Here is a 26833-nt window from a genome sequence, read left to right as displayed (position 1 = left end):
GTTTGTTTGGGGTTGAAGCAAGCAACAGTTTGTAAAGCCAGAGTTTGTGGTTTGTTTCTGTTATTCACTATGGTTTACTGTGTCGTGTGACTGCAGCCAATCAGAGCAGGCTCTCGGTTTTTCAGTCTCATCCGTGGGAAAATTAAGCTAGCAAACAAGGTGGGGTGGGGTGGGGACTAGGAGTAAATGGCACATAGCCACCTGCCTCTTGTGTCTCGGTTAACAGGAAGTGCATCATCATTTATTTCCCCAGGAAGTGCTGCCTGCTCTGCCATGGGATGACCGTAGACCTCGAATCACCTGGAGAGGAGATGGACAGTACTTTGCAGTGAGTGCTGTTTGCCCAGAGACAGGTTAGTATGAGTTCAAAACAATAAAATGCTTTTTGCTTAAAAAAACCACATAACACCTGCTTGGATAAGGGATAAAAAAAATTGTATTTTAAAAAGTAAGAATACTCTATCATCAATTCCGTTATTAACATATATTGTTAAGGTACCGGTATTTCTCATGGCTCTGTTCATACCCTTAATGTCTCCTTAAGAGACAGAACTCCAAGAAGACATAGGCAGATGTGCTATCTCAGTTCTATGTGGTTCCTGTTGCAGTAACATAAACGGGCCACATCCTGATACACAGTTAAGGAAACACAAGAGCTATTCCCACCCCAGGCACTGAGGTAATCAGTGGTATCCTTGAGTGCATCGTTTTTATTTTCTCTCATGGCTACAGTGTTGCAGTTGGGATACTGGGTAGATAAGGTAAAGGTAAAGGGACCCCTGACCATTAGGTCCAGTCGTGACCGACTCTGGGGTTGCGGCGCTCATCTCGCTTTATTGGCCGAGGGTGCTGGTGTACAGCTTCCGGGTCATGTGGCCAGCATGACTAAGCCACTTCTGGCGAACCAGAGCAGCGCACGGAAACACCATTTACTTTCCCGCCGGAGCGGTACCTATTTATCTACTTGCACTTTGACGTGCTTTCAAATTGCTAGGTGGGCAGGAGCAAGGACTGAGCAATGGGAGTTCACCCCGTCGCGGGGATTCAAACCACCGACCGTCGGATCGGCAAGTTCTAGGCTCAGTGGTTTAACCCACAGCGCCATCCGGGTGCAGAGGACATACATGTATATTGCATGCAAACACACCTATGGTGTCCCTGCGCATGGGTTCACACATATTGTGTACGGTCATAATGATAGGCGTTGCGCCAGTTTCCTTAAAAAGAGGAAAGTCTCCATCAGACAGACTGTGAGCAATCAATGAATGCACAGCTGCTCAAGATTCTAATATTAACCTGTGTTGTCTGATAAGGCTGCCTGGAAGACTTGATGGGTGAAACATAGTCTGCAGATCCTGAAGCTTGGAAAACAATTATATTGAGTCTACTGTGTGCATGTTTCTCTCCACCTACCCCCTCTGAAAATGCAGGAGCTCGGAAAGTCAGGGTGTGGAGCAGAGAGCTTGTTCTGCAGACTACAAGTGAGCCCGTCCCAGGGTTAGAACAAGCACTGGCGTGGAAGTGAGTAGGGAAGAGTTGTGTTTTGTGGTGCGCAATGAGTTTGCGTTGTGTTCACATATGCCCATTGAAACTTCAGCAGCCATGGATTTTAAAGGTGGTGACTTCACTGTTGAAACCCACTTAGGCCCCACCTGCACTATACATTTAAAGCAGTATCATACCACTTTAACAGTCGTGGCTCCCCCCAAAGGATCCTGGGAAATGTAGTTTGTGAAGTTGAATTTAGCAGCGGTGCCATTAATTAAAGCAGGCTTCCTCCAGATGTTTTCAGACTACAGTTCCCATCATCCCTGACCACTGGTCCTGCTAGCTAAGGATCATGGGAGTTGTAGGCCCCAAACAGCTGGAGGGCCGAGTCTGAGGAAGCCTGAATTAAAGGCTGGAAGAGATGGAGGGAAATGGGGAAAGAAGTGAGAATTTCAGTGGTGGGTGGACCGGTTTTGTTTGCCTCCCAGACAGCAGGGCATTGAGGAGCAATGAAGGGGTAGGCCTTGCATATAAATTTCTCAGAGGCCAAGGCTTTAGATCTACTCAGGATTCGCTGTTGTTGAGTTCCCAGATCTACGAGAAATGGTAGCCCTGTTCTCTGACTCTAGCAATGTCAGTTTGTATGTATATATTTGTAGTACTGGCTTTCACCCACCCCCTTGGGAAAGTTCCTGCAGGTGGTTGTAGATGGGGGGCTGAGCTGGAGGGGAATGCTTGTTTCTCAATGGCGACCATTTTGTTCTGAGGGGCTGTACTCTAGAAAACACAGGAGGAACCTCCAACTTCAGAAGTTCTCTGCAATATACAGTGGTACCTCGGGTTACATATGCTTCAGGTTACATTCGCTTCAGTTTACAGACTCTGCTAACCCAGAAATAGTACCTTGGGTTAAGAACTTTGCTTCAGGATGAAAACAGAAATTGTGCTCCGGCGGCACGGCAGCAGCAAGAGGACCCATTAGCTAAAGTGGTGCTTCAAGTTAAGAACAGTTTCAGGTTAAGAACGGACCTCCTGAATGAATTAAGTACTTAACCCAAGGTACCACTGTATATAGGGTCTCCCTTCTTCACCTTCCACCTTTCCTTTTGACAGACATTTCACTAGTTCATCTTTTTAAAAAAATAAAAATACATGCTTGAGGAATTGTCCGAAACGTTGTCCTAGCTTGCACTTTCATTTTATTTGTCGAGGCCCTCTGGAAGCTTAATTGCATCCACACAAGATAAAGCCAACAAACATGACGTTGTGTTCTTTGAAAAAAACGGACTTCTTCATGGTGAATTCACACTTCCCTTCCAGAAAGGCCAAGTCAAGGTAAGATGACCCTCTTTCTGAAGGGTTTGTAAACTGAATACAGTGGTACCTCGGTTTTTGAACGCCTCCACAGTCGAACATTTCGGAATTCGAATGCCGAAAACCCGGAAGTAAATGCCTCAGTTTTCGAACGCGCCCCAGAAGTCAAACAGGAAACACAGCTTCTGTTTTGAGTTTTCTGTATTGAGGCTTCCGCTTTCAGTTTTCAGTTTTTGAATGTTTCAGAATTCGAACGGACTTCTGGAATGGGTGACGTTCGAAAACTGAGGTACCACTGTAGTAGCCAGCTAACTGAATCTGAAGATTTCTTGCCCTCCCCTTGTTTGGAGGGATTTAGAATTCTTTAGAAATCATTGTTTTAAATTGTGAAGGAGATGTTACTCGACTGAAGGAAAATAAATTCTGTTGGAAATGGCTCTGGCTTCATATGACACCCCAATCCATGTTGCTTTAGGTAAATGAGCTACTCTGGAATTCAGACTCCATGATATTGGCAGTATGGTTGGAAGAGCTGAAAACAGAAGATACAACTCAACCAAAGACATATGGTAAGTGTGGGAATGTTCAGGGAGGCAGGAGAGGATATATTGTTTAACAATATCCTTTCCAACTTGCATTAACAAGTTCTATAATTTAGCAGAGTGACATTCCCATTTTCAAACTTACACAGTGGATAGGTTTACCAGGCTTGTTTAAGCCTCTAAAATAAGTTTCCTGGTAATTCCCCTTTTATTCCCTCCTAAAAAGAAATAGACGCAGCACAGTCTTGTATAAAAAGTATAAAATAGTTTACTCACACATTCTGTTCACAAATGGATCCCAGAAGGCAGACTTAAGTTACAAAATATATACACTTGGAATCTATCCCATAAGGAGATAGTTCCTTTGCCCTCTCTCTTGGAAGCCAAGAGAGCATCTCAGGCGGATACTTCTTCGGCGAAAGCAAAATGGAGAAGAGAGAGATGTGGTGGCCAGTCCTGTGCTTTTGTTACCTGCACAGGTAAGGTCACGCCCACCTCTGGTCACATGTAGAGGAAGTTTGTCCCAGCCCAGGAGGAAACAGGAAGTTTATCTACTGGCTGAACAAACATCCCTCTCTAGGAATGTTGTACTTTGTCTGCTCTGTGTTTCATACTCCACAGTAAAAACATAGTGTCATCATCTGACTCTTGGTGTACCAGAACTTCTCAGACTGGCTCACAGTCAGGTGTGGCCTCCATCAAGTACCCTGGTGCATGGCTGTCTGCTCGCATTTGTATGCTTCCAGTCGTGTGGAGGATTAAACTGCAGAAACGTGCATGCACCAACATGTGTTATGGCTCCCATTGAGGAGATACATTTTAAACTCTCAGGACACAGAGAGAGAAAGAGAGAACTAGAGAGACTTTTCATGCAACCCAAATCATATAGGGTAGAGGTCAGTAACTGGAGGCACCTAGGCTAATCTTGACCCCACTCACTCATGGCTGCTGGCCTCCCGCTTTCCAACCTCCAGGCGAAAGAAATGTGGAGAAAGTGGGAAGGACAGAACTACCTAAATTATATAGAATTTTATTTATGTCTGCTACTACTACAGCAGCAAGAATGTTACTTGCCCCAAAGTGGAAAGAAGCAGAAGTCTCAGCGAAGGAAGAATGGATACAAAAACTTATGGAATATGCAGGAATGGCGAAACTTACTGGAAGAATAAGAAATCAAGATAACAGACTTTTTATAAAAGAATGGAAATGGTTTATTGAATGTTTACAGATAAACTGTAAACAGATGAAAACATTAGCAGGATTATTGTAATAACTGCAGTTTTATAAGAGTATATTTACAGTAGATAATTAAATGGGCAAGTTAAATGAATGTGGATATAATAATAATAATAATAATAATAATAATAATAATAATAATAATTTTTATTTATACCCCGCCCTCCCCAGCCAAGGCTGGGCTCAGGGCAGCTAACAAGCAATAATAAAAACAAGTTGAATGAATACAACTTAAAAACAAGATTAAAATACAACATTAAAATATTGAAACATTAAAATATTAAAATGTAGCCTCATCGTAGGAGAAGGAAAAGAAAAAAGAAAGAGAGGGAGGGAATCAAATTGGCTCCAAGCCAAAGGCCAGGCGGAACAACTCTGTCTTACAGGCCCTGCGGGAAGAAATCAGATCCTGCAGGGCCCTGGTCTCATGAGGCAGAGCGTTCCACCAGGCTGGAGCCAGTGTTGAAAAGGCCCTGGCTCTGGTTGAGGCTAATCTATGCAGAATATATTGAAAAATAAATTTAAGGAACCGCAGAAAGGGGGGGAGAGGAAGTAAAAATTTGAAATGTTAAATTGATTGTAAAACTAATGAAATGTATAAATTTGAAAAGTATAAATAAATGTTAAAAAGAGATGTGGAGAATCTTGCATCTGTGGCAAAAGAACGTGGTGACTACCACCACTTGGGAAACGTTCGTTTTCAAACTAAGCTGAATGCTACACAACTGGGCAGAGAAGGGATTCTAATACCTCAAAGGCTAGAGAAATTCAGAGTTTGGGGGGGGGGTGTCTGTTCTGCTACAAGTTGGGGGGTGTCTAATGTACAGTCCCGCGTTCTGTGTGTTCTGTGTGCAGTTCAGCTTTGGACAACGGGAAACTACCACTGGTACCTGAAGCAAAGCCTGCATTTTGATAGCTCGGAAGGCAGCCAGTCCATTGTGTCCCTGGCATGGGACCAATTGATGCCGTACAGACTCCACATCCTCTGCCAGCAGTGGCTTTACCTCTGCTATGACTGGCAGTGGAGTACGGACCGCAGCAGCGGCGAAGGAGCAAGCGACTTGGCTAACGTGGCAGTCATTGATGGAGGTACGTTTCTGCTGGGCGAGGTTGTTGTGGTTTTTTTTAAGGTGGACTGCGCCTGCTGAGAAGTCCACGCCAAAAGAATTAGGCTGCGCTTTTGCAAACTCTAAATCTGAATTTATTCCCTTTTCTCCCCCACTCCACCAAGCACTTCACAAGATGGAGAAGATACTCTGTTAGGTTTACAGTAGCTAAGGTGGCCCTGTGCAGAGCTCCTCCCCATAGCTAGTAGAAGCAGAATAAATGGTGCCAATTAGGCAAATACAGTGGTACCTCCGGTTAAGTACTTAATTCGTTCCAGAGGTCTGTACTTAACCTGAAACTGTTCTTAACCTGAAGCACCACTTTAGATAATGGGGCCTCCCGCTGCCGCTGCGCCGCCGGAGCACGATTTCTGTTCTCATCTTGAAGCAAAGTACTTAACAACAACTACCAGGCTTTTAGAAGACATCTGAAGGCAGCCCTGTTTCGGGAAGCTTTTAATGTTTGATGTATTATAGTATTTTAATATTCTTTTGGAAGCCGCCTAGAGTGGCTGGGGAGGCCCAGCCAGATGGGCGGGGTATAAATAATAAATTATTATTATTATTATTATTATTATTATTATTATTATTATTAACCTGAAGCACTATTTCTGGGTAACCTGAAGCGTATGTAACCCGAGGTACCACTGTACATAGAAATTCGCTTAATTTTGCATAATATTAACAGGTCATGAAATTTAGTTTTTTCTCGATGCAGAACAATTATTTTAACTGTGGAGTATACACAGCCCTGATTAAGGGCTTGTTAACATGAGGGAAGGGCCCTTTTGAAGGAACCTAGAAATCCTCCAAAGAAACTCAGTCGAAACTGACAAAACATCTATAAAGATAGTAAAAAGACAATTCTCTCCCTCATCTCCTGCATGATGAGTGTGCACATTAATATTTATAAAGAATTTTCTATGTGTTCAAAGCCCTTCGCATGTCATAGAGTGTTTCAGTAATCTTTACAACAATCCTGTAAGGAAGTTCAGTATTGTTATTGACCTGCCCTGTACGGTAGCTTGTTATTATGATCAGCAGATGGGGCTGAGGCTCTAGGAATATAATGTCTTATTCAAATCCACCTGGTGAGTTCAGATTAGAGGCAGGATTCGAACCTGTGACCTGCCTGTTCATACTCTTAGCTCATGTGATTGCTCTATACTTAACTTTCGGCTGCTGGGAAAAGTGATCAGACTCCACTAAGAAGCATTGGATTTTAATATGAAAAAAAATCTGTGATGATGTCTGTATGTTTAGTCTGGCCTTTGCCGCTATGCATTGATGCCCATGAAAGCGATTTCCCCCTCTCCTCTTTCTCTTTGAAGACAAGGTGCTCTTGACAGCCTTCCGTCACGCCGTGGCCCCTCCACCTCTTTGTACCTATCAGCTCCAGCTCCCTTGTGCTGTCAATCAAGTTGCCTTCCTTATGGAACCTTCTAGAAGTGGGGATCTTGCTGTCCTGGATGCTAGCAACAGGATTTCCATTTATAGAGCAGGTAGGTTCACCTGTGGCTTTGCCAAAAACATGGCTTCAACTCCTTGCATTATAAAAGGCCGGGTGGGGATGGTGGCTTTCAATTTGCTTTTAATTTAAAACAGAACAGAGGAAAGTTCCCAGGCTGATGCTTAAGTCAGTCCATCGCCTATTCTCTTTGTTGCCCTTTGACAGATGGCCAGACAGACACAGACGCCACAGTTAAAACTGGTGCAGTTGGTGGAAGTAGATGCAAAGTTGCAGTCCCTCGGCTGGAAAAGTCATACAGGTACCGGGAGTTAAACTGGGTGCAGAATATTTGCTCTTGAAGGAATGTGAAACCAATACATATAACTACAGTCGTACCTTGGTTTTCGAACAAAATGTGTTCCAGAAGTCCGTTCGACTTCCAAAATGTTCGGAAACCAATGTACAGCTTCTAATCGGAAGCTGCGCTGGACGTGCGGCTTCCAAGACAAAGTTCGCAAACCAGAACAACTACTTCTGGGTTTGCGGTGTTCGAGTTCCAAGTTGTTCGTGAACTAAGCTGTTTGAAAACCAAGGTACGTCTGTACTGGGTGCTGGCTGGGTGAGCTCTGGTGACCAGGGTAACTCTTCCCTTGACTTTCTGTATTGTTTCCATTTATTGTTTTTGTTTAGTCGTTTAGTCATGTCCGACTCTTCGTGACCCCATAGACCAGAGCACGCCAGGCACTTCTGTCTTCCACTGCCTCCCGCAGTTTGGTCAAACTCATGCTGGTAGCTTCGAGAACACTGTCCAACCATTTCATCCTCTGTCGTCCCCTTCTCCTTGTGCCCTCCATCTTTCCCAACATCAGGGTCTTTTCCAGGGAGTCTTCTCTTCTCATGAGGTGGCCAAAGTATTGGAGCCTCAGCTTCAGGATCTGTCCTTCCAGTGAGCACTCGGGGCTGATTTCCTTCAGAATGGATAGGTTTGATCTTCTTGCAGTCCATGGGACTCTCAAGAGTCTCCTCCAGCACCATAATTCAAAAGCATCAATTCTTCGGCGATCAGCCTTCTTTATGGTCCAGCTCTCACTTCCATACATCACTACTGGGAAAACCATAGCTTTTACTATACGGACCTTTGTTGGCAAGGTGATGTCTCTGCTTTTTAAGATGCTGTCTAGGTTTGTCATTGCTTTTCTCCCAAGAAGCAGGTGTCTTTTAATTTTGTGGCTGCTGTCACCATCTGCAGTGATCATGGAGCCCAAGAAAGTAATACTGAGATTTATATTGTCCATTCTCTATGCCGTGTGGCCTGGGTGTATTTTAGAAAGGGTTTGAATTGTGCAGAGGTGGGGATGGTTAACACTACTAATTAATAAAGTACACAAACAATTTCTTCTCCATCTTCTTTTTGGAAACTGTCACAGATTTGACCTTGGCGACAACAGAGACGGGAAAAATCCACTGTGGCTTCGCCTTGTCACCTGGTTGCAAGATGACCTGTTCCTGGCTGCTGGCCAGGGGTACCTCCCAGCTCACACCTCCATTCACCATCTGAATCTGTCCTCGTCGGCAGAGGAGGGAAGCATTGATATCTGGTATTGAACAGGGTATTATGTGTGCTGTGTTAATTTCAGAAATCCCTTTGTGTGGTTCTGGAATGCTAAGGCAAGGCTTCCTCCTTTGTGCCCTTTTGGATCTGACTGGCTGGTTCAGCTATTGCAGAGGCTTTGGCTGTTTAAACCCCAGTAACTGTGGAAAGCCAATCCTTTCTTGACCATGGTATATATTTCTTGGAATATATATACAGTGGTACCTCGGGTTACATACGCTTCAGGTTACATACTCTGCTAACCCAGAAATATTACCTCGGGTTAAGAACTTTGCTTCAGGATAAGAGCAGAAATCGTGCTCCAGCGGTGCGGCGGCAGCGGGAGGCCCCATTAGCTAAAGTGGTGCTTCAGGTTAAGAATAGTTTCAAGTTAAGAACGGACCTCCGCAACAAATTAAGTATCTAGAGGCATCACTGTGTGTGTGTGTTTGTGTGTGTGTCTGTGTGTATTCACACACACACACACACACACACACACACACACACACACACACAGTCGTACCTCTAGATACGAACGGGATCCGTTCCAGAGGTAAATGTAACTAGCGATGGCACATCTGCACACACGTGTGTCACTTCTTGCCGCTTCTGCGCATGCGCGTGACGTCATTTTTTAGTGTCTGCGCATACACAAGTGGCAAAACCTGGAAGTAATGCGCTCCGTTACTTCCGGGTTGCTGCGGAGCACAACTCGAACGCGCTCAACTTGAAGCGTATTTAACCCGAGGTATGACTGTGTGTGTGTGTGTGTGTGTGTGTGTGTGTGTGTGTATATCTATATATATGCTTTCGTAGATTTTCACGGGTACAGGAATGCAGGTTTTGGTGTCCTCGGGTGTCTTCCCGTGTAAAAGTTGGGGTGTCTAGGCGACGTTTCGACGAGGTCTCACTCGTCATCTTCAGGCTGGTGCTTTCGGCTTCTTGTTACTGGAACAGAGCAGGATCTCAGTGTTTGAGTTCCTATAAATACTGTTGAGGAGGTGTGGCCTCCAATGTTCTGGGCAGAGAGGAAGTTCCCAGGTTAGTGTGCCTTTTCTTCTTTTGTTCCTTAATTAATTGAGGGATATCTTGAGTGATTTCTTGAGTGATATCCTGAGTACCACTTAGGTGGGTCATTAGGTGTGGATTAGTTGCTAAAGCCTTTGTGTCTTGACCTCTTGAACTTTGTGAAGAGTTTTTCTGAGAAGATGGTTGTACTGCATTTTGTTGTGCTCTGGCTTGGCTTCGTGTATAGGGGCGAGCTGTGGTTTTGTGGTCTGTGCCAGCCAGATCTGTGTAGGGATTGCAGGGGGGTGCAGCATCCGGAGGTGCCACCATGGTTTGGCTACTGGATGGTATCTGTAATTCATCTGTGGAGAGGGTCTGGGTTTGGGTCTGGTGTGGTTGATTGGTGATGGCGTTCTGTGTGCCTCTGGATCTGGTGTCAGTTTTTGTGGGGAGGGCTAATTTCCAGATGTCTGGCAAGCGGGATGTGTCGTCACGCTTGTTCATGTTGTGAGGGTGTTTCTCTATCTCGATGGCTTCCATGATTATTCTCTTGTGGTGATGTTCCATGTTAAAGAGCAATTTGGAATCTGCAAAATTAATTTCGTGTCCTGTTTCTTTCATGTGTTGGAAAAGAGAGGAAGTTTTTTCTTCTTTTTTGACGGCATTCTTGTGTTCTGCGATACGTGCATTTATTCGTCTGTTAGTTTGTCCAATGTACAAAAAACCTGATGGCTCCCTAGGACACACTATCTACCGGAAAAAAACACACACCAACCGCTACTTACATGCACAATCACACCACCACCCTGCACAAATAAACTCCGTAGCCAAGACTCTCATCTCCAGAACCAAACGCCTGGCTGACAAAGACCACTTGACAACTGAGTTACAGAATCTCTCAAATGTGTTAATTGCCAATGGATACCAGCAAAACAGGGTTACGAAGCTAATCCAAAAAGAAACACCCCCCAAAAACCAAGACACAGAAGAAAACAATGGCATGGCCCTCCTTCCTTATATCAAGGGCACTACAGATAAAATTAGCAAAATCCTCCATAAACACAATATCAAAACAGCCTTTTGCACCAACCAAAAAAATAGCCAATATCCTCAGAAACCCCAAGGATAAAATCCAGTTGGAAAACCAAGGGGTCTATGAAATACCCTGCAAAGTCTGCCCAGCCACGTACATTGGACAAACTAACAGACGAATAAATGCACGTATCGCAGAACACAAGAATGCCGTCAAAAAAGAAGAAAAAACTTCCTCTCTTTTCCAACACATGAAAGAAACAGGACACGAAATTAATTTTGCAGATTCCAAATTGCTCTTTAACATGGAACATCACCACAAGAGAATAATCATGGAAGCCATCGAGATAGAGAAACACCCTCACAACATGAACAAGCGTGACGACACATCCCGCTTGCCAGACATCTGGAAATTAGCCCTCCCCACAAAAACTGACACCAGATCCAGAGGCACACAGAACGCCATCACCAATCAACCACACCAGACCCAAACCCAGACCCTCTCCACAGATGAATTACAGATACCATCCAGTAGCCAAACCATGGTGGCACCTCCGGATGCTGCACCCCCCTGCAATCCCTACACAGATCTGGCTGGCACAGACCACAAAACCACAGCTCGCCCCTATACACGAAGCCAAGCCAGAGCACAACAAAATGCAGTACAACCATCTTCTCAGAAAAACTCTTCACAAAGTTCAAGAGGTCAAGACACAAAGGCTTTAGCAACTAATCCACACCTAATGACCCACCTAAGTGGTACTCAGGATATCACTCAAGAAATCACTCAAGATATCCCTCAATTAATTAAGGAACAAAAGAAGAAAAGGCACACTAACCTGGGAACTTCCTCTCTGCCCAGAACATTGGAGGCCACACCTCCTCAACAGTATTTATAGGAACTCAAACACTGAGATCCTGCTCTGTTCCAGTAACAAGAAGCCGAAAGCACCAGCCTGAAGATGACGAGTGAGACCTCGTCGAAACGTCGCCTAGACACCCCAACTTTTACACGGGAAGACACCCGAGGACACCAAAACCTGCATCTATATATATATATATATATATCTGTCACATAGTCTAGACAGAAAAATTGTCACTTACCCAAGGCCACCCTTTGTGGTTTGTGGCTAAACCAGGGTCCTCCTAATCCAAATCCATCACTTCCACTGTGCCACACCAGCGCCACAAACATCTACACTGAAGCCTTGATACATCTGATGCATTTTAGCCATCAATGTTAAAATGGCGCTGAAGGCTAGAGACTGGGATTGCCATAAGAGTTTTGGAGACTTTGCTAGTTAAATGATAGAAATCCCCCTTGAAAATCTGGTTAAATAATATTTGGAATGTGGCCCTGTCAGAATGCCTTTCTCGCCCCTAGACCAGTTACTGTAGTTATATGTTGTTCTTGTATTTACATGAAAACCAGTAAAAACTATTGGGGAGGGTGGGAATTATTGCTTTGTTGGGGATCACTTTGAAGGAACAGTTCAGAGTGTGGTTTGGGTTTCCGAAACCTGCATCCCCCTTCTAGTCCCTTAGTCATTTATGCAAAAATGACTGGTCTCAGGTTGAGCATAGCACAGTCAGCTTCCTCCCTTTTGTGCACCTTTCGTAGCTCACCTGTGACTGTGGATGGCGATGTCATCAGCCTGTGTTGCAACCCGAAGACCAAAGCTGTGGCTCTGCAACTTTCTGATGGACGAATAATGAAGTACCTCTGGGGTATGTATGGTCACTGTTATTCTCTTATCCGGTTGGCTAGTCTTGGAAGTCTTGACATGGGAAGGGAAGGGCTGTACCACATGTTTCGACTGCACAGTGGCCCAGGCTCCATCTCCAATTAAAAGGACCTGTGATACAAATGGCTGGGAGACACCCATGCTTGAGACTTTGGAGGGCAGCTGCTTCCAACCAGAGCAGGCAGTACATGTCTAGATGGGCCAGTGTTCTGTCTTCATATAAATTAGCTTTGTAGGCTCAAATGTCACAAAAATCCATAAGCTGACTTTTTGCCTTGTCTAGCCTCTAGCACATTTAATGTTTTCATCTCCTAGAGCAGCGGTTCTCAACCTGTGGGTCCCCAGATGTTGTTGGACTACAACTCCCATCATCCCTGAGCTCTGGCCTTGCTACCTAGGGGTGATGGGAGTTGTAGTTCAACAACATCTGGGGACCCACAGGTTGAGAAAGGCTGTCCTAGAGGGTGCCGTGAACCATGCTCTGTGTGCGAATGATGCATTCAGTTGTGTGCAGGTGTCTTATTTTCTAGAATAGCCTTCCCTGACCTGGTGCCTGCCAAACCAGGGACACAGGTGGCGCTGTGGTCTAAACCCCTGAGCCTCTTAGGCTTGCTGATCAGAAGGCTGGCTGTTTGAATCCCCACAACGGAGTGAGCTCTCGTTGCTCTGTCCCAGTTCCTGCCAACCTAGCAGTCTGAAAGCACACCAGTGCAAGCAGATAAATAGGTACCACTGTGGCGGGAAGGTAAATGGTGTTTCCGTGTGCTCTGGTTTCCGTCACAATGTCCCGTTGTGCCAGAAGTGGTTTAGTCATGCTGGCCACATGGCCCGGAAAGCTGTCTGTGGCCAAAGCCAGCTCCCTCAGCCTGAAAGCGAAATGAGTGCTGCAACCCCATAGTCGCCTTTGACTGGACTTAACCATCCAGGGGTCCTTTACCTTTTTCTATAAGCAAGCTTCATAGGCTCAAATGCCACAAAAATACATGAGTTGACTTTTTGCCTTGTCTAGCTTCTAGCGCGTTTAATGTTTTCATCTGCTGGAGGGTGTGGTGAACCATGCACTGTGCGCGAATGATGCATACAGTTGTGTGCAGGTGTCTGTTTTCCAGAATAGCCTTCCTTAACCTGGTGCCAGCCAAATGTATTGAACCACAACTCCCATCAGCGTGGCCAATGGCCAGGGATCTGATGGAAGCTGTAGTCCAGAAAACACCTAGAAGGGCACCAGGTTGGGGAAGTCTGTTCTATAACGTCACCAGACCTTTCAGAGCCTGGGTAGGAGAAAGCGTGAGAATGAGAGAATGTAAAGCTGAATGGTGTTTTCCTGGGCTCAGCTTTTCTAGAGGACCTTCTCCCTTCGCTCTTCAGGCAGCCCCGCTGTTCTTGGCTCTGGGGCATTCCCTAATCTAGTGGTGTGAGGGATGCCACCCAGGTTGCAAGCTTGGCCTGTTCAGCATCATTCCAAGATGTTGAACCTCCTGCATTTGGTAAAAGAAATAGTCTTGGCTTTATCACATAGACCTGCAGTGTCTTTTCCCTCCCACTTCAGGAGCTGAAACACCAGTTGTCACCCCTTGGCTGAACAGCAGCGGTTCAGCTGTCCAGTTTCCCTCTCCATGTATGCAGACTGCACTGGCTGTGGTTGGTGGTGAAGTAAGTAAACAATAAGTGTGAAGTCTAGGACCACTGAGTACTTGGTTGTGACCTTACTCAGTGGTTCTCTCTCTCTCTTTTTTAATAATATTTATTACTTTTATGACAATTTAAACACTACAGAAAAAAAAACAATACAGTACAAAAACAAAACAAGACAAAGCAAAAACAATTTAAAAACACATCAAAAAAAGGAAAAAAAATTCAATATCTTATCTTTCTTTGACATATTTCCACGACCTCCTCACACCTCCCTTTTCGTATTCCACTTCTATAAATTATTTCAGCAATTCCTTTCCATCTTCCCCTGTTTTCTATCCTATAATTATCTTAACACATTTTAACCTTATTTTTTCCTTTAATATTCTATTAATCTATTTATACTTAATTCCTTATAACATTTCTACTAAAGCCATATAACTTCATTCCAACATTCTTCTAGCATTCATTAATTTTACAATGTTTCTGTAAATAGTCTTTAAACTTTTTCCAGCTTACTCAGTGGTTCTCAAGCTTTTTCCTCGGAGCCACACTTTCAGAATATAAATCTGCTTGCGCCGCATCGAATGTTTTATTGATAAGAAATACACTGGAAAACAAAAATAAACAATTCTGAGCAGTGCCTGTGAAAGACTTTCCCCTTTCATCAAGTACTTGCTGTTTTTAAATAATGCTGCTTATAAGTAAGCGGCTTTAAGTAATGCTGCTTATATTTTTCTATTATGGTTCTTGTACTTGAGTTATACTTGTTTTAGAATATGCTGCTACAATATGTTTTGTAAATCATTCTTGAATTTGACAAGGAACGGTGTGTTGTGTGTGTGTGTGTAATATAAAATAAATATTCCGGCAGTGGTAAGGGTGAAGTTTCAGATCCCTGCATAGTTCTTCCCATCTCTATAATGAGCGGAAGCAGAATAAATTATCCAAAATAATTTTGAATTTTATACGTATTTGTTACGTTCAGATGATTTCGACAAGTCTAGATTTTAGATGGTTTGTTTGTTGTTGTTTATTTTGTTAGCGGGCTTTGGATTCAGTCGGCGCCTGGTTTTGATTCTCTGTACAAAATTCATAGGTATCCAATCTATGGCAGGTTTGTTTTCTAACCCTGTGCTGTTCTCTGCCTTTTGTCTCCTCAGGAAACCATCTTTGGTCTGACTGACAGATGCCGCTTTTTTATTAACGAAGTTGAGGTACCAACTCCTCTTCCAGCTCTCGCTCCTTTGTTGCCCCTCTGCCGTAGGAAGCTCCCTTGTACTGAGTCAGTCCCTTGGTCCAGGTAGCTCAGTCCTGTCAGCACTGACCGGTATGGCACTCCTGGGTTTCAGGCGATGTCAGGCATTGAACCTGGGACCTTCTGCCTGGAGAGCATATACAGTGGTGCCTTGCAAGACGAAATTAATTCGTTCCGCGAGTTTTGTCGTCTTGCGATTTTTTTCGTCTTGCGAAGCACGGTGTCAGGAAAGTTTTGGAAAAGCTTCAAAAATGACCACAGTTTTTAAAAACCTCAAAAAAGGCTACCACACCGCGTTCTATGAGTTGCTCCTCGAAGTCAAGTCGCAACTGTATTAACGGTGTTAAGAAAAAGGAAACAAACTTGCAAGACGTTTCCGTCTTGTGAAGCAAGCCCATAGGGAAAATCGTCTTGCGAAGCAGCTCAAAAAACAAAAAACCCTTTCGTCTAGCGAGTTTTTTGTCTTGCGAGGCATTCGTCTTGCGAGGTACCACTGTACTCTGTCACTAAACATCAGCCCTTCCCCAACATAATGTCCCCCATAATGACCTACTGCAGGGATTCTTCTCTGTTTCCCACAGGTTGCTTCAAACGTCACATCCTTTGCCATCCACGATGAGTTTCTGCTGTTGACAACGCATGCTCATACCTGCCAGTGCCTGTCGCTGAGGAACACATCCCTGAAAGGTGAATATCCCCAGCGTGGCTAGCAATTAAGGGTGCCCTGGTCAGCTGATCCTTTCTTGGACTTCCTCTTCCTTGATATGCTGCTAGCCCTTCCCTTAAATATGTAACATCCACCTATGGATGGATCAAAACAAAAAAAAATCCTTCCAGTAGCACCTTAAAGACCAACTAATTTAGTTCTTGGTATGAGCTTTCGTGTGCATGCACACTTCTTCAGATACACTGAAGTGTGCATGCACACGAAAGCTCATACCAAGAACTAACTTAGTTGGTCTTTAAGGTGCTACTGGAAGGAATTTTTTTTGTTTTGACTATGGCAGACCAACACGGCTACCTATCTATAACTGGAACTATGGATGGATGTTTGCTTTCGATTCTTCAAAATGGCCACCAATGTTCTTACTTTTTATAGGAGCTCGCTTTTCCCATGCCACAGCAGCACAGAGAGGATGAGCATAACATTGTCCATACTTTATAAAGCTGTTAGCATCTCTCTCTCTCTCTCTCTCTCACACACACACACACACACACACACACACTCGCAATCAGCAAACTTATATCAAATGTGCGCAGTGGCAGAAATCCTTGTATTGTTGGGACAGTTTCATTGGATAAAACCTGGCATATCTGCGCTTGGGGTTTATGCCTGGTGTCCTTTTTATTAGGCACCTTTTCCTCACAAAAATTGTAAATAGTTCTTCCTTTGGGACTGAGCTTTTATATTGACTGTGGCATCTTCAGCTTTGCAGTCAGGTTTGGGAAACGCATCTGTCCCCAACAGTGAGACACTGCGCAAGGTTGAAAGAGGATCCCGGATAGTCACAATTGTGCCGCAGGATACAAAGCTCATTTTGCAGGTGAGTTCTCTCCATCTATGCTTATGGCTCAAAGCACCTTATTTGTTGCATGGTGGTGGTCGTGGTGAGGAGAAATAACTGGGCTACACAAATGGAATAATTATGCCATGTAGCTCTTGGCTGGAGTGTCTCATTCACAAATCAGGCTGGATAGATCATTATTTGAATGATTTCCCGTAAAAAGAACTAGCTTGCTGAGGAAGATGTGAGGCTGCACCCTTCTCCCTGATGTGCCAGTATTACAGTATAGAAATGGGACGCGGGTGCCGCTGTGGTCTAAACCACTGAGCCTCGGGCTTGCCGATCAGAAGGTCGGCCGTTCGAATCCCCGCGACGGGGTGAGCTCCCATTGCTCTTTCCCAGCTCCTGCCAACCTAGCAGTTCGAAAGCACGCCAGTGCAAGTAGATAAATAGGTACCACTGCGGCGGGAAAGTAAACGGCATTTCCATGCGCTCTGGTTTCCGTCACGGTGTCCTGTTGCTCCAGAAGCGGTTTAGTCATTCTGGCCACATGACCCGGAAAGCTGTCTGTGGACAAACGCCGGCTCCCTCGACCTGAAAGCGAGATGAGCGCCACAACCCCATAATTGTCTTTGACTGGACTTAACCGTCCAGGGGTCCTTTGCTTTTACCTTTATAGAAATAAAAATATGGGGCAGACATTTTGCACTTGTATTTTAATGTCCCCATAGCTCCGGCTACTTAGACACTTGCTAAAAATATATATATTTTTCACCAAGCTTTCCTTGAATATGTCCACTTTTGCAATATCAATTTATTTGATTACTGAAGGTTGGGTCAGGTGGCTGCAAAAGGGAAGGGGGGCTGTTCATGACTCCTCCCTCTGCTATTGGCAACAAGCGATCGTGGTGTTAGCAGCAAGGGCGGTAAATTTATGTTGGGATCTTTCTGCAGATGCCGAGAGGAAACTTGGAAACCGTTCATCACCGTGCTCTTGTCTTGGCCCAAGTCCGCAAGTGGCTGGACTGGTGAGTCAAGTTGATGGGACGTTGGGAGCAATTTGGGACATGTGTCTTCCTCTTTCGAATGACTTACCATCATTCTGCCTCTCCTCCCAGCCTCCAGTTCAAAGAAGCCTTTGAATGCATGAGGAAACTGCGAATCAATCTCAACCTCATTTATGACCACAATCCAAAGGCAAGTTTGAATAAACCTGTTGTCAACGTTGCTCAGAGCGCATCTGTTTGGGGAGAGGGCCTGAACATCACAAATCCTCGCAGCGAGTTGATGGCTGTTAGCACTGTCACCCAGCTAAAGAAATATTAACTGATAAATCATCCAAAACTCATAAAGGTAAAGGGACCCCTGACCATTAGGTCCAGTCATGGCCGACTCTGGGGTTGCGGCGCTCATCTCGCTTTATTGGCTGAGGGAGCCGGCGTACAGCTTCCGGGTCATGTGGCCAGCATGACTAAGCCGCTTCTGGCGAACCAGAGCAGCACACGGAAACGTTGTTTACCTTCCCGCCGGAGTGGTACCTATTTATCTACTTGCACTTTTTGCACTTTGATGATACAATTTATCAATTTAAATTTGCACAAGTGTAAAAACAGTTGTTCTGTTACAATAGCAGACTTTCTCCATCTATAATGATAGGGGTGTTCCGTATCTCTTGACCCAAGTTAGGAGATCAGGAAATATTATTTCTGCACCATGGCACTCGGAAAGTTAGATAAGGTCTCCTCCAAATTCCATTTCTGATACCTATCCATGTTGAGTGAGGATTTTCCAGGTTTATCAGTCCTAAACCATCTGGACTGCTTTGTTAGATGGGCTGTGAAAGGCCATTTCAGCATGAAATTTGCTTTGAGTTTCTTCTGCCTAATTAAAATTGGTCCACAAATTTAAGAGGTTGATGTGACGTTAACAGGACTTGGTTTCGTTTCAGGTTTTCCTGGAAAATGTGGAAACATTTATAAAACAAATTGATTCAGTGAGTTTTATCAACTTGTTCCTCACAGAGTTGAAGTGAGTATTGCCTGGTTAATGTGTAAAGACCAAGAGGTTGACAGCGCCTTATACGTGGGTGCTGTATTTGAAAATGCAAAATAGCTCTGAGAGGGGAAGTTGAAGAAAGGAGTGCTTAACCCTCTCCCCAGCTCTCATTTTTCCATTTCAGAACTGCCCCTCTAAAGTATTTTCTCTCCTGGAGAAGAAAAAAATTGTTTCTCTTAATTTCCCCCATCCTGAAGCTGTTCTGCTTGTTCAAAAGCAAGGCACTGTTGCACGCATTGGCACAGCCTTCGTCAACCTGGTGCTCTCCAGATGTTTTGAATGACATGGGAGTTGTGGTCCAGAACATCTGGAGGGCAACAGGTTGCCAAAGGCAGCATTAGAGTGTAGCACACAGTTAGTTCCTGAGGAAGTTCTTGTCCTACAAGTCTTTAGATTGCTCTTGTTTCCTTTCCACTTTCCTTTCAGCGTTCAGTCTGTCTATAGGGGCTAAGGTAACAAAGGAGGAGGAATCAGATATTTTGGATGAAACTTGATGTGTTTACATATATTTTTTGAGGACTGGTTGAGAGGGAGGTCCTATTCCTATAAACATGTACAATTAGACAGCTGACTGAGAGGGAGGACTCTGTGCAAAACATATTCTGCATCAAGTAAAGGCGAATTTTGCAATCTGTACATCATGCAGATTAAATTTGTTATATTTTCTTTTATTTTTGCACCATTGTTGTTATTATTTTATGCAAGATTTGCCTGTATGGAGAAGGCAGGTGAAATTCCAACCTCAGTCACTGGAACTTTTCTGGTTTCCAAGATTTCATTATGCCATTCCCACACATTTCCAAGTATATTTTTGCCGACTTAAGGGCTAGAAATTTGTATGAAAAATAAAATCCAAAATGCTGAGGACTTTAGGAAGCTGGATTTTGTGCTTCTGAGAAACACACAGCCCTGCCAATTTTTTGAGTCAGTCTTGTTGCATGATGTGTTTATCCTGTGTACATTTTTGTATTGTAGATGGCACTGAGACTAATTTCTTTGTTTATGTGCTCCTTCCTAGAGAAGAAGACTACACAAAGACTATGTACCCACCTCTAGAGTCTACCAATGTCTGTGAGCTTCATGATTCTGATGGGAAAAAGGTTAACCTCATCTGTGATGCAATGAGAACAGCCATGGAGAACATCAGTACTACCAAGTATTCAACATATCATTCTAGAATACCTCTGTGTATAGAATAATAATAATAATAATAATAATAATAATAATTATTTTTATTTATACCCCGCCCTCCCCAGCCAAGGCCAGGCTCAGGGCGGCTTACTAGCAATAATAAAAACAAGTAGAATGATTACAACTTAAAAGCAAAATTAAAATACAACATTAAAATATTGAAACATTAAAATATTAAAATGTAGCCTCATTGCAGGAGGAGAAGGAAAAGAAAAAAGAAAGAAGGGGAGGGAATCAGATTGGCTCCAAGCCAAAGGCCAGGCGGAACAACTCTGTCTTACAGGCGCTGCGGAAATAAATCAGATCCTGCAGGGCCCTGGTCTCATGAGGCAGAGCGTTCCACCAGGCCGGAGCCAGTGTTGAAAAGGCCCTGGCTCTGGTTGAAGCTAATCTAACTTCCTTAGGGCCCGGGACCTCTAGGGTGTTGCTATTTATGGACCTTGAGGCTCTCCGTGGGGCAGACCAGGAGAGGCGGTCCCGTAGGTACAAGGGTCCTAGGCCGTGAAGGGCTTTAAAGGTCAAAAGCAGCACCTTAAATCTGACCCTGTACTCCACCGGGAGCCAGTGCAGCTTGAAAAGCACTGGGTGAATATGCTCCCATGGCAGAGACCCCATGAGGAGCCTCGCTGCAGCATTCTGTACCCGCTGGAGTTTCTGGGACAGCTTCAAGGGCTGATGACCGTCGCATGGATATAGAAGCCATAGAACCCTGATAGAACTCTGATAGGAGTGCTGGGTCTATACAGAAAGGAAGGAGCTTGACTCTTAATACAGTGGTGCCTCGCAAGACGAAAAGAATCCGTTCCGCGATTCTCTTCGTCTAGCGGTTTTTTCGTCTTGCGAAGCAACCCTATTAGTGGCTTAGCGGATTAGCACTATTAGCGGTTTAGCAGCTTAGCGGCTATTAAAGGCTTAGCAGCTTAGCTGCTAAAAGGCTATTAGTGGCTTAGAAAAAGGGGGGGAAAGCGGGGAAAAAATCGCAAGACTAGCAAGACGTTTCGTCTTGCGAAGCAAGCCCATAGGGAAAATCGTCTTGCGAAGCAACTCAAAAATGGAAAACCCTTTCGTCTAGCGGGTTTTCCGTCTTGTGAGGCATTCGTCTTGCGGGGCACCACTGTAACAGGACTACCAGATCACCAGAGTTGTGAGGAAGGAGAAAATTTATTTTCCCCCGCATCCACCAAAAATCCTCAGAGCTTGGGGTTCAGGGTATGTGGGAAGAGGAGGGAATGCAGCTTCTGGCTTAAGGAGTGGTGAGTGTTTCCTCTCTCCTTTCTCAGGGTCTAGAGCAGGGTTTCCCAAACTTGGGTCTCCAGCTGTTGTTGGACTACAACTCCCAATATCCCAGTGGCCAGGGATGATGGGAATTGTAGTTCAAAAACAGCTGGAGACCCAAGTTAGGGAAACCCTGGTCTTAGAGACTGTGGCTCCTTATGGTGCCAATAAGCAGAGGCAGAATTGGCTCTCTCCATTTGCTCTTTTCATTCTAATTTACCTCAGTCATGGACAGAAGGGCCAGGGGGTTAGTGAAATAATTTTCAACCCAGACTTCCCCTCTATCCCTTTAAAAACAGCTTCTTTGCTAAAAAGGGGTGTGGGGTGTTATAGGAGCTGAAGAAATGAGCTAGGCATCTAAATCTCTTCCACTTTTAAGCAAAATATGGGAGAAATGAACAACTACCTAAAGTCCAGAGGTTTTAACACCCGTCTTCCCCCCCTGTCCTCTTTAGATACTGTTTGTCCATACTGACCTCTCATGTGAAAAAGAGCCCCCCAGAACTGGAAACAGCTCTGCAGAGAATTCGTAAGCTTCGAGGTACGTTATTAGGATTGAATTGATTGAACACATGTTATGGGGCTTAAAACTGGTGGAGTGGGGCCTTGTAAAGGCTGTTAGGCAGTATCTACATTTACCAGGGGATGTTTGGGCTCATTTCACCACTGCTGGACTCATGTTTCCAATATTTTTTTAAGGAACAATGAGGGCAAGAAACTTGCTTATTGTACAGTAAAGCTCAGTTTCTCATGCAATCAATCTGTGATGATAGTGCTTGCTTGTTAAACAAGTTCATACGTTTCTGTGCAACATCTTCCTTAGACATCATCTGATTCAGCAGTCGCCCTTTGAAAGTCTTTTTTAATAATAATAATTTTAAACTGCAGAGCAAACTTCAATAACTGCTGGATCTGTGAGTGCAGAAGAAGCTCTCAAATACCTGCTGTACTTGGTGGATGTCAATGAGTTGTATGATCATTCTCTGGGAACTTACGATTTCGATTTAGTCATCATGGTTGCTGAGAAGTCTCAGAAGGTAATTTTGTGTTTTGTTTTCCCATAGCCCATCTACTGCCCTGTCCTAGATATCGGAACAAAAATAAAATAAAATTTAAAAAATCACTGCTTTATCAAAATGCTCTCTCAAGGGGAGAGCCAGTGTAGTGTACGGTTAGAGCAATAGACCTAAGACCTGGGAGACCCAGGTTCGAATTCCCACTCTGGCCCAGTCACTGCCTCTCAGCCTAAGCTGTTGGAGAAAAAAGTGGTATATAACTTCAAAATACGCTCCCAAGAATTGCTTCTCCTACCCAAGCTCCTCTGCTGTCAATGGCTGCATGCACACTAAACCTTTTAAAGTACGACCGGAGCACGTTCCTTCCCTCAAAGAATTCTGGACACTGTGATTTACCCATCACAGAATTACAATTCCCAGCAGTGCTTAAGAAACTACAGTGACCAGAATTGTTTGAGGGAGGAAATGTGCTTTAAAAGGTACAGTGTATACACAACCATAAACATACAGGGTTGTCCATTCTGTGCAGTTCCTACAGATTACACCTGTTTCTTAGCGCTAGTTCTTCTTTGCCTTCATTATCCTTTGCCTCATTTTCCCACACTGCTGTTTAAATTGTCTGTGGCAATCTCTCCCCAGCCTGGTGCCCTCTAGATATTGTTGGACTGCATCATCCCCAACATCATCCCCATGCTGGCAGGGGCTGCTGGGAACTAGAGTCCGGCAACATCTCAGGCTGGTCTGTGGTGACCCAAGTGGGGTGTCTTTGGAGAGTGTTCATGATTGCTGCTTTGTCAGAAGTTGAGTCATGGCATGAACAAAACCACCTGCGTCTTCTCAAGGAATTGAGTAAAATGACAGTGGGGAGAAAAAAGGCAGAGAAAAGTGAGAGCCCCAACCCCCCCAAAAAGAAGGGAAGGAAGAAAAAAAGGAAAGAACAATATTCATTAGAAAAAGTGAATGAGTTTACAACAATAACACAAAATTTCTGAAAATAGAATGTGCCCTTTGACACAACAACAAGGCAAATAGTTTCTGCTCAGATATAGACTGCATTTGGGAGGAGACTGTTCAAGCTGCCGTTCCTTTGACAACTAGGCAACTGCAGCTCATGCCTTTCAAAAATAATTATTTTTTAATACCCTCTTTTTTTGGCAGGATCCTAAGGAATATCTCCCATTCTTAAACAAACTTAAGAAAATGGAAAACAATTACCAGAGATACTCTATAGATAAATATTTGAAGAGGTATTCAAAGGCTCTTCATCATCTCAGCAAATGTGGTAGGTACCCTGGCTGTGTGGTCTCTTGGGGGGCGAAGATCCCTTTTGCCGCATCTTATATTTTTTGGTAACTATAGCTGATTACCCAACAACAGTGGCTTCATAAACTGATTATCTGAATGCAGCCAACATTTTCAGGATTTTTTCTTCCTGTCCACCCTCAAGAGACTGAATGCTGGGCTAAATGGTCCATAGATCTGAGACTACGTATCTATATTTAATTTTTTTCTCTTTTGGAATAACTGGGGCTATAACTTGCTCCCCCCCCCCCCGCCCCCCAGCTAAGATTTTTATGTTTGTCCTCAGGTAGCTCAAAAGTTTTGCTTTCACGCTAGGACTTGCCTAGCCAGATCCCACTCTAGTCAGCCCAGATTGGCTTGTGCAGTTATGTGAAACCCGTTGCTTGCTTTCTTCCCAAGAAAGTGTATTTTGCTTTCCCTTCAGGGCCAGAGCATTTTTCAGAGTTCCTGAACTTGGTGGTGGATCAGAACTTATTTAATGAAGCCCTGAAGCTATACTTGCCAGACTCCCAAGAGTACAAGGTGTGTGAAATACTTTCCTCATTGTTATACCTTTTTATTATTACAGCGGTACCTCGTTCTGGAGGTCCGTTCTTAACCTGAAACTGTTCTTAACCTGAAGCACCACTTTAGCTAATGGGGCCTCCCGCCACGACGCAGGAGCACAATTTCTGTTCTCATCCTGAAGCAAAGTTCTTAACCTGAGGTACTATTTCTGGGTTAGCGGAGTCTGTAACCTGAAGCGTATGTAACCCGAGGTACCACTGTACTACTTTATTACTTGTGAGAACAGGTTGCTCTACTGCAGTGATAAAAGGCAGGTTGCAGGCTAGACGTTGGCCGATAACTTACTCCAAACCACTTCATCAATTTAAAAGCCAAGTCCCTTTTTCCTGAAGGGTGACCAGCTCTTCCTGTATATCAGTTAATTCAGTGGCTTCTCCTTCATTTCTTTATAAAGTTTTATTTCTAAAACAAGAAGTAAAATAACAGTTGCACACACGATCATAGCTTGTTATTGTACATGGTTCAACATTTAGTCAAGAATCTGTGTGTGTGTGTGTGTTTTGTAACTCTGTTTCATTGGCTTAAAGAACATGTACAAAAAACAAACAAACAGGAAACAACAAAATGGAGTACTGTAAGCGTCATGTTTCATTACAAATCCTAAAGAAGTATCAGATGATAGATTTAGCAGGTAGAAATGAAATCACTGAGAACATAAGGTCTCTTAGTCCGTCTTGTTGAGTCTTCCCAGAAGGAGACATGAGTGATTGGAGCTAGGAGAGTTATGGTAAAGATTTAGAAACATAGGAGATGAGAGGGAACCAAACAATAGCGAATGTGTGGGCCATACTATGATATTTCACCTGTTTTGCCCAGTCAGTGAAGAAGAAGAAGAAGAAGAATTAATAATAATTTATTATTTATACCCCGCCCATCTGGCTGGGTTTCCCCAGCCACTCTGGGCGACTCCCAGCAGAATATTAATATTATTAATAATAATAAAGCGATAAAACATCAAACATTAAAAACTTCCCTAAACAGGGCTGCCTTCAGATGTCTTCTTAAAGTCAGATAGTTGTTTATCTCCTTGACATCTGATGGGAGGGCGTTCCACAGGGCGGGCACCACTACTGAGAAGGCCCTCTGTCTGGTTCCCTGTAACCTCACATCTCGCAGTGAGGGACCCGCCAGAAGGTCCTCGGAGCTGGATCTCAGTGTCTGGCTGAACGATGGGGGTGGAGACGCTCCTTCAGGTTTGCAGGGCCGAAGCCATTTAGGGCTTTAAAGGTCAGCACCAACACTTTGAATTGTGCTCGGAAACGTAAAAAGCGTAACAAAACATCAAACGTTAAAAGCTTTCCGTGAGGGAACCGCCAGCGCAAAGTAGCCATCCCTCCTTCAACTCCCAATTTCTTTACGTCTCTGCCTTGCAGACTGTTAGCTATGCTTATGGAGAACACTTGATTCAGAAGCATCTCTCTGAGCAAGCGGGGCTGATCTTCTTCCGCTGCGGTGCATTCGAGAGAGCGCTGGGTGCCTTTCTGATCAGCGGTAACTGGCAGCTGGCCTTGACGGCTGCCGGCGAGCTTTGCTACACCGAAGACAAGCTGGCCAACCTGGCGAGGAGCATGGCAGGTGAGCATTCCGAAATGCATGCAACCTCTCGTTTGCGCTGCTCCAGGGTTGCCACCTGTCCTCTTTTTCCAGGACACGTCCTCCTTCTCAGCGGTTAAATCTCTGTCCGGGTGGATTTTTTCAATTTGCCAAAATGTCTCTGGCTATACAGTGGCACCTTGGTTCTCCAACTTAATCCGTTCCGGAAGTCTGTTCCAATACCAAAGCGTTCCAAAACCAAGGCACACTTTCCCATAGAAAGTAACGCAAAATGGATTAATCCGTTCCAGACTTTGGAAAACAACCCCTAAAACAGCAATTTAACATGAATTTTTCTATCTAATGAGATCATTGATCCATAAAATGAAGGCAATAAACAATGTACTGCAGTCACACAATCGATCAATTCAGTAGCTGAACTGGGTTCCACGCAGTCCCGAAAATAAACAAAAAAGAGCCGCAAAAACAAAAACGCAAAACAAATAGCAAAAACAAATAAACCTAAGTGTAACACTCAAAATGGAAGTGTGGCACTCAAATTGTCAGCATAACACTCAAAACAGAAATGTGGCACTCAAAACAGAAGCTTAACACTCAAAACGGAGCACATTTGGCTTCCGAAAAACGTTCGCAAACCGGAATGCTTACTTCCAGGTTTGCAGTGTTTGGTTTCCAAGCCGTTTGAGTACCAAGGTGTTTGAGAACCAAGGTACCACTGTACTTTCTGGATGAGACATAGACATAACTGGCAGTTGAAGTCTTGCTTTCCCACTCAGGAAGATTGGCAAATGGAGTTAATGGAGTACGCGGAAATGGCTAAATTAACTGGGAAACTTAGAAATCAAGATGACAATAAATATAAAAAAGAATGGGAAATGTTTATTGCATATTTACGGAAGCAATGTATGCAAGTTAATATATTACCAGGATTATTTTTTTTTTAAAAAACCCACTTGTAATGTTATA

The 26833-nt window shown here is 44.1% G+C and overlaps 1 protein-coding gene across 2 annotated transcripts in view; it reads left to right on the top strand.

Moving 5' to 3' along the window:
* ELP1 (elongator acetyltransferase complex subunit 1) overlaps positions 1 to 26833 on the top strand; it is a 48795-nt gene that overhangs the window by 7127 nt on the left and 14835 nt on the right. For both annotated transcript variants that reach the window (XR_013391169.1, XM_028712194.2), the window contains exons 7-28: positions 254 to 353; positions 1431 to 1521; positions 2700 to 2823; positions 3278 to 3371; positions 5436 to 5669; positions 7018 to 7188; positions 7362 to 7455; positions 8564 to 8734; positions 12389 to 12495; positions 14062 to 14165; positions 15308 to 15361; positions 15984 to 16089; positions 16831 to 16946; positions 17862 to 17935; positions 18026 to 18104; positions 18856 to 18935; positions 19981 to 20118; positions 21884 to 21969; positions 22317 to 22465; positions 23603 to 23726; positions 24171 to 24268; positions 25687 to 25888. Coding sequence is in view for 1 of the 2 variants with exons in the window: in XM_028712194.2 (XP_028568027.2) it covers positions 254 to 353; positions 1431 to 1521; positions 2700 to 2823; positions 3278 to 3371; positions 5436 to 5669; positions 7018 to 7188; positions 7362 to 7455; positions 8564 to 8734; positions 12389 to 12495; positions 14062 to 14165; positions 15308 to 15361; positions 15984 to 16089; positions 16831 to 16946; positions 17862 to 17935; positions 18026 to 18104; positions 18856 to 18935; positions 19981 to 20118; positions 21884 to 21969; positions 22317 to 22465; positions 23603 to 23726; positions 24171 to 24268; positions 25687 to 25888 (2596 nt within the window). In the remaining variant the exon portion in view is untranslated. The remainder of the gene's footprint in view (positions 1 to 253; positions 354 to 1430; positions 1522 to 2699; positions 2824 to 3277; positions 3372 to 5435; positions 5670 to 7017; positions 7189 to 7361; positions 7456 to 8563; positions 8735 to 12388; positions 12496 to 14061; positions 14166 to 15307; positions 15362 to 15983; positions 16090 to 16830; positions 16947 to 17861; positions 17936 to 18025; positions 18105 to 18855; positions 18936 to 19980; positions 20119 to 21883; positions 21970 to 22316; positions 22466 to 23602; positions 23727 to 24170; positions 24269 to 25686; positions 25889 to 26833) is intronic.

This window comes from Podarcis muralis, chromosome 17, assembly GCF_964188315.1.
Source record: "Podarcis muralis chromosome 17, rPodMur119.hap1.1, whole genome shotgun sequence".
NCBI classification, from domain to species: Eukaryota; Metazoa; Chordata; class Lepidosauria; order Squamata; family Lacertidae; genus Podarcis; species Podarcis muralis.
Note: the sequence above shows the minus strand (reverse complement) of the source record. Positions and strands in the feature narration are given on the sequence as shown.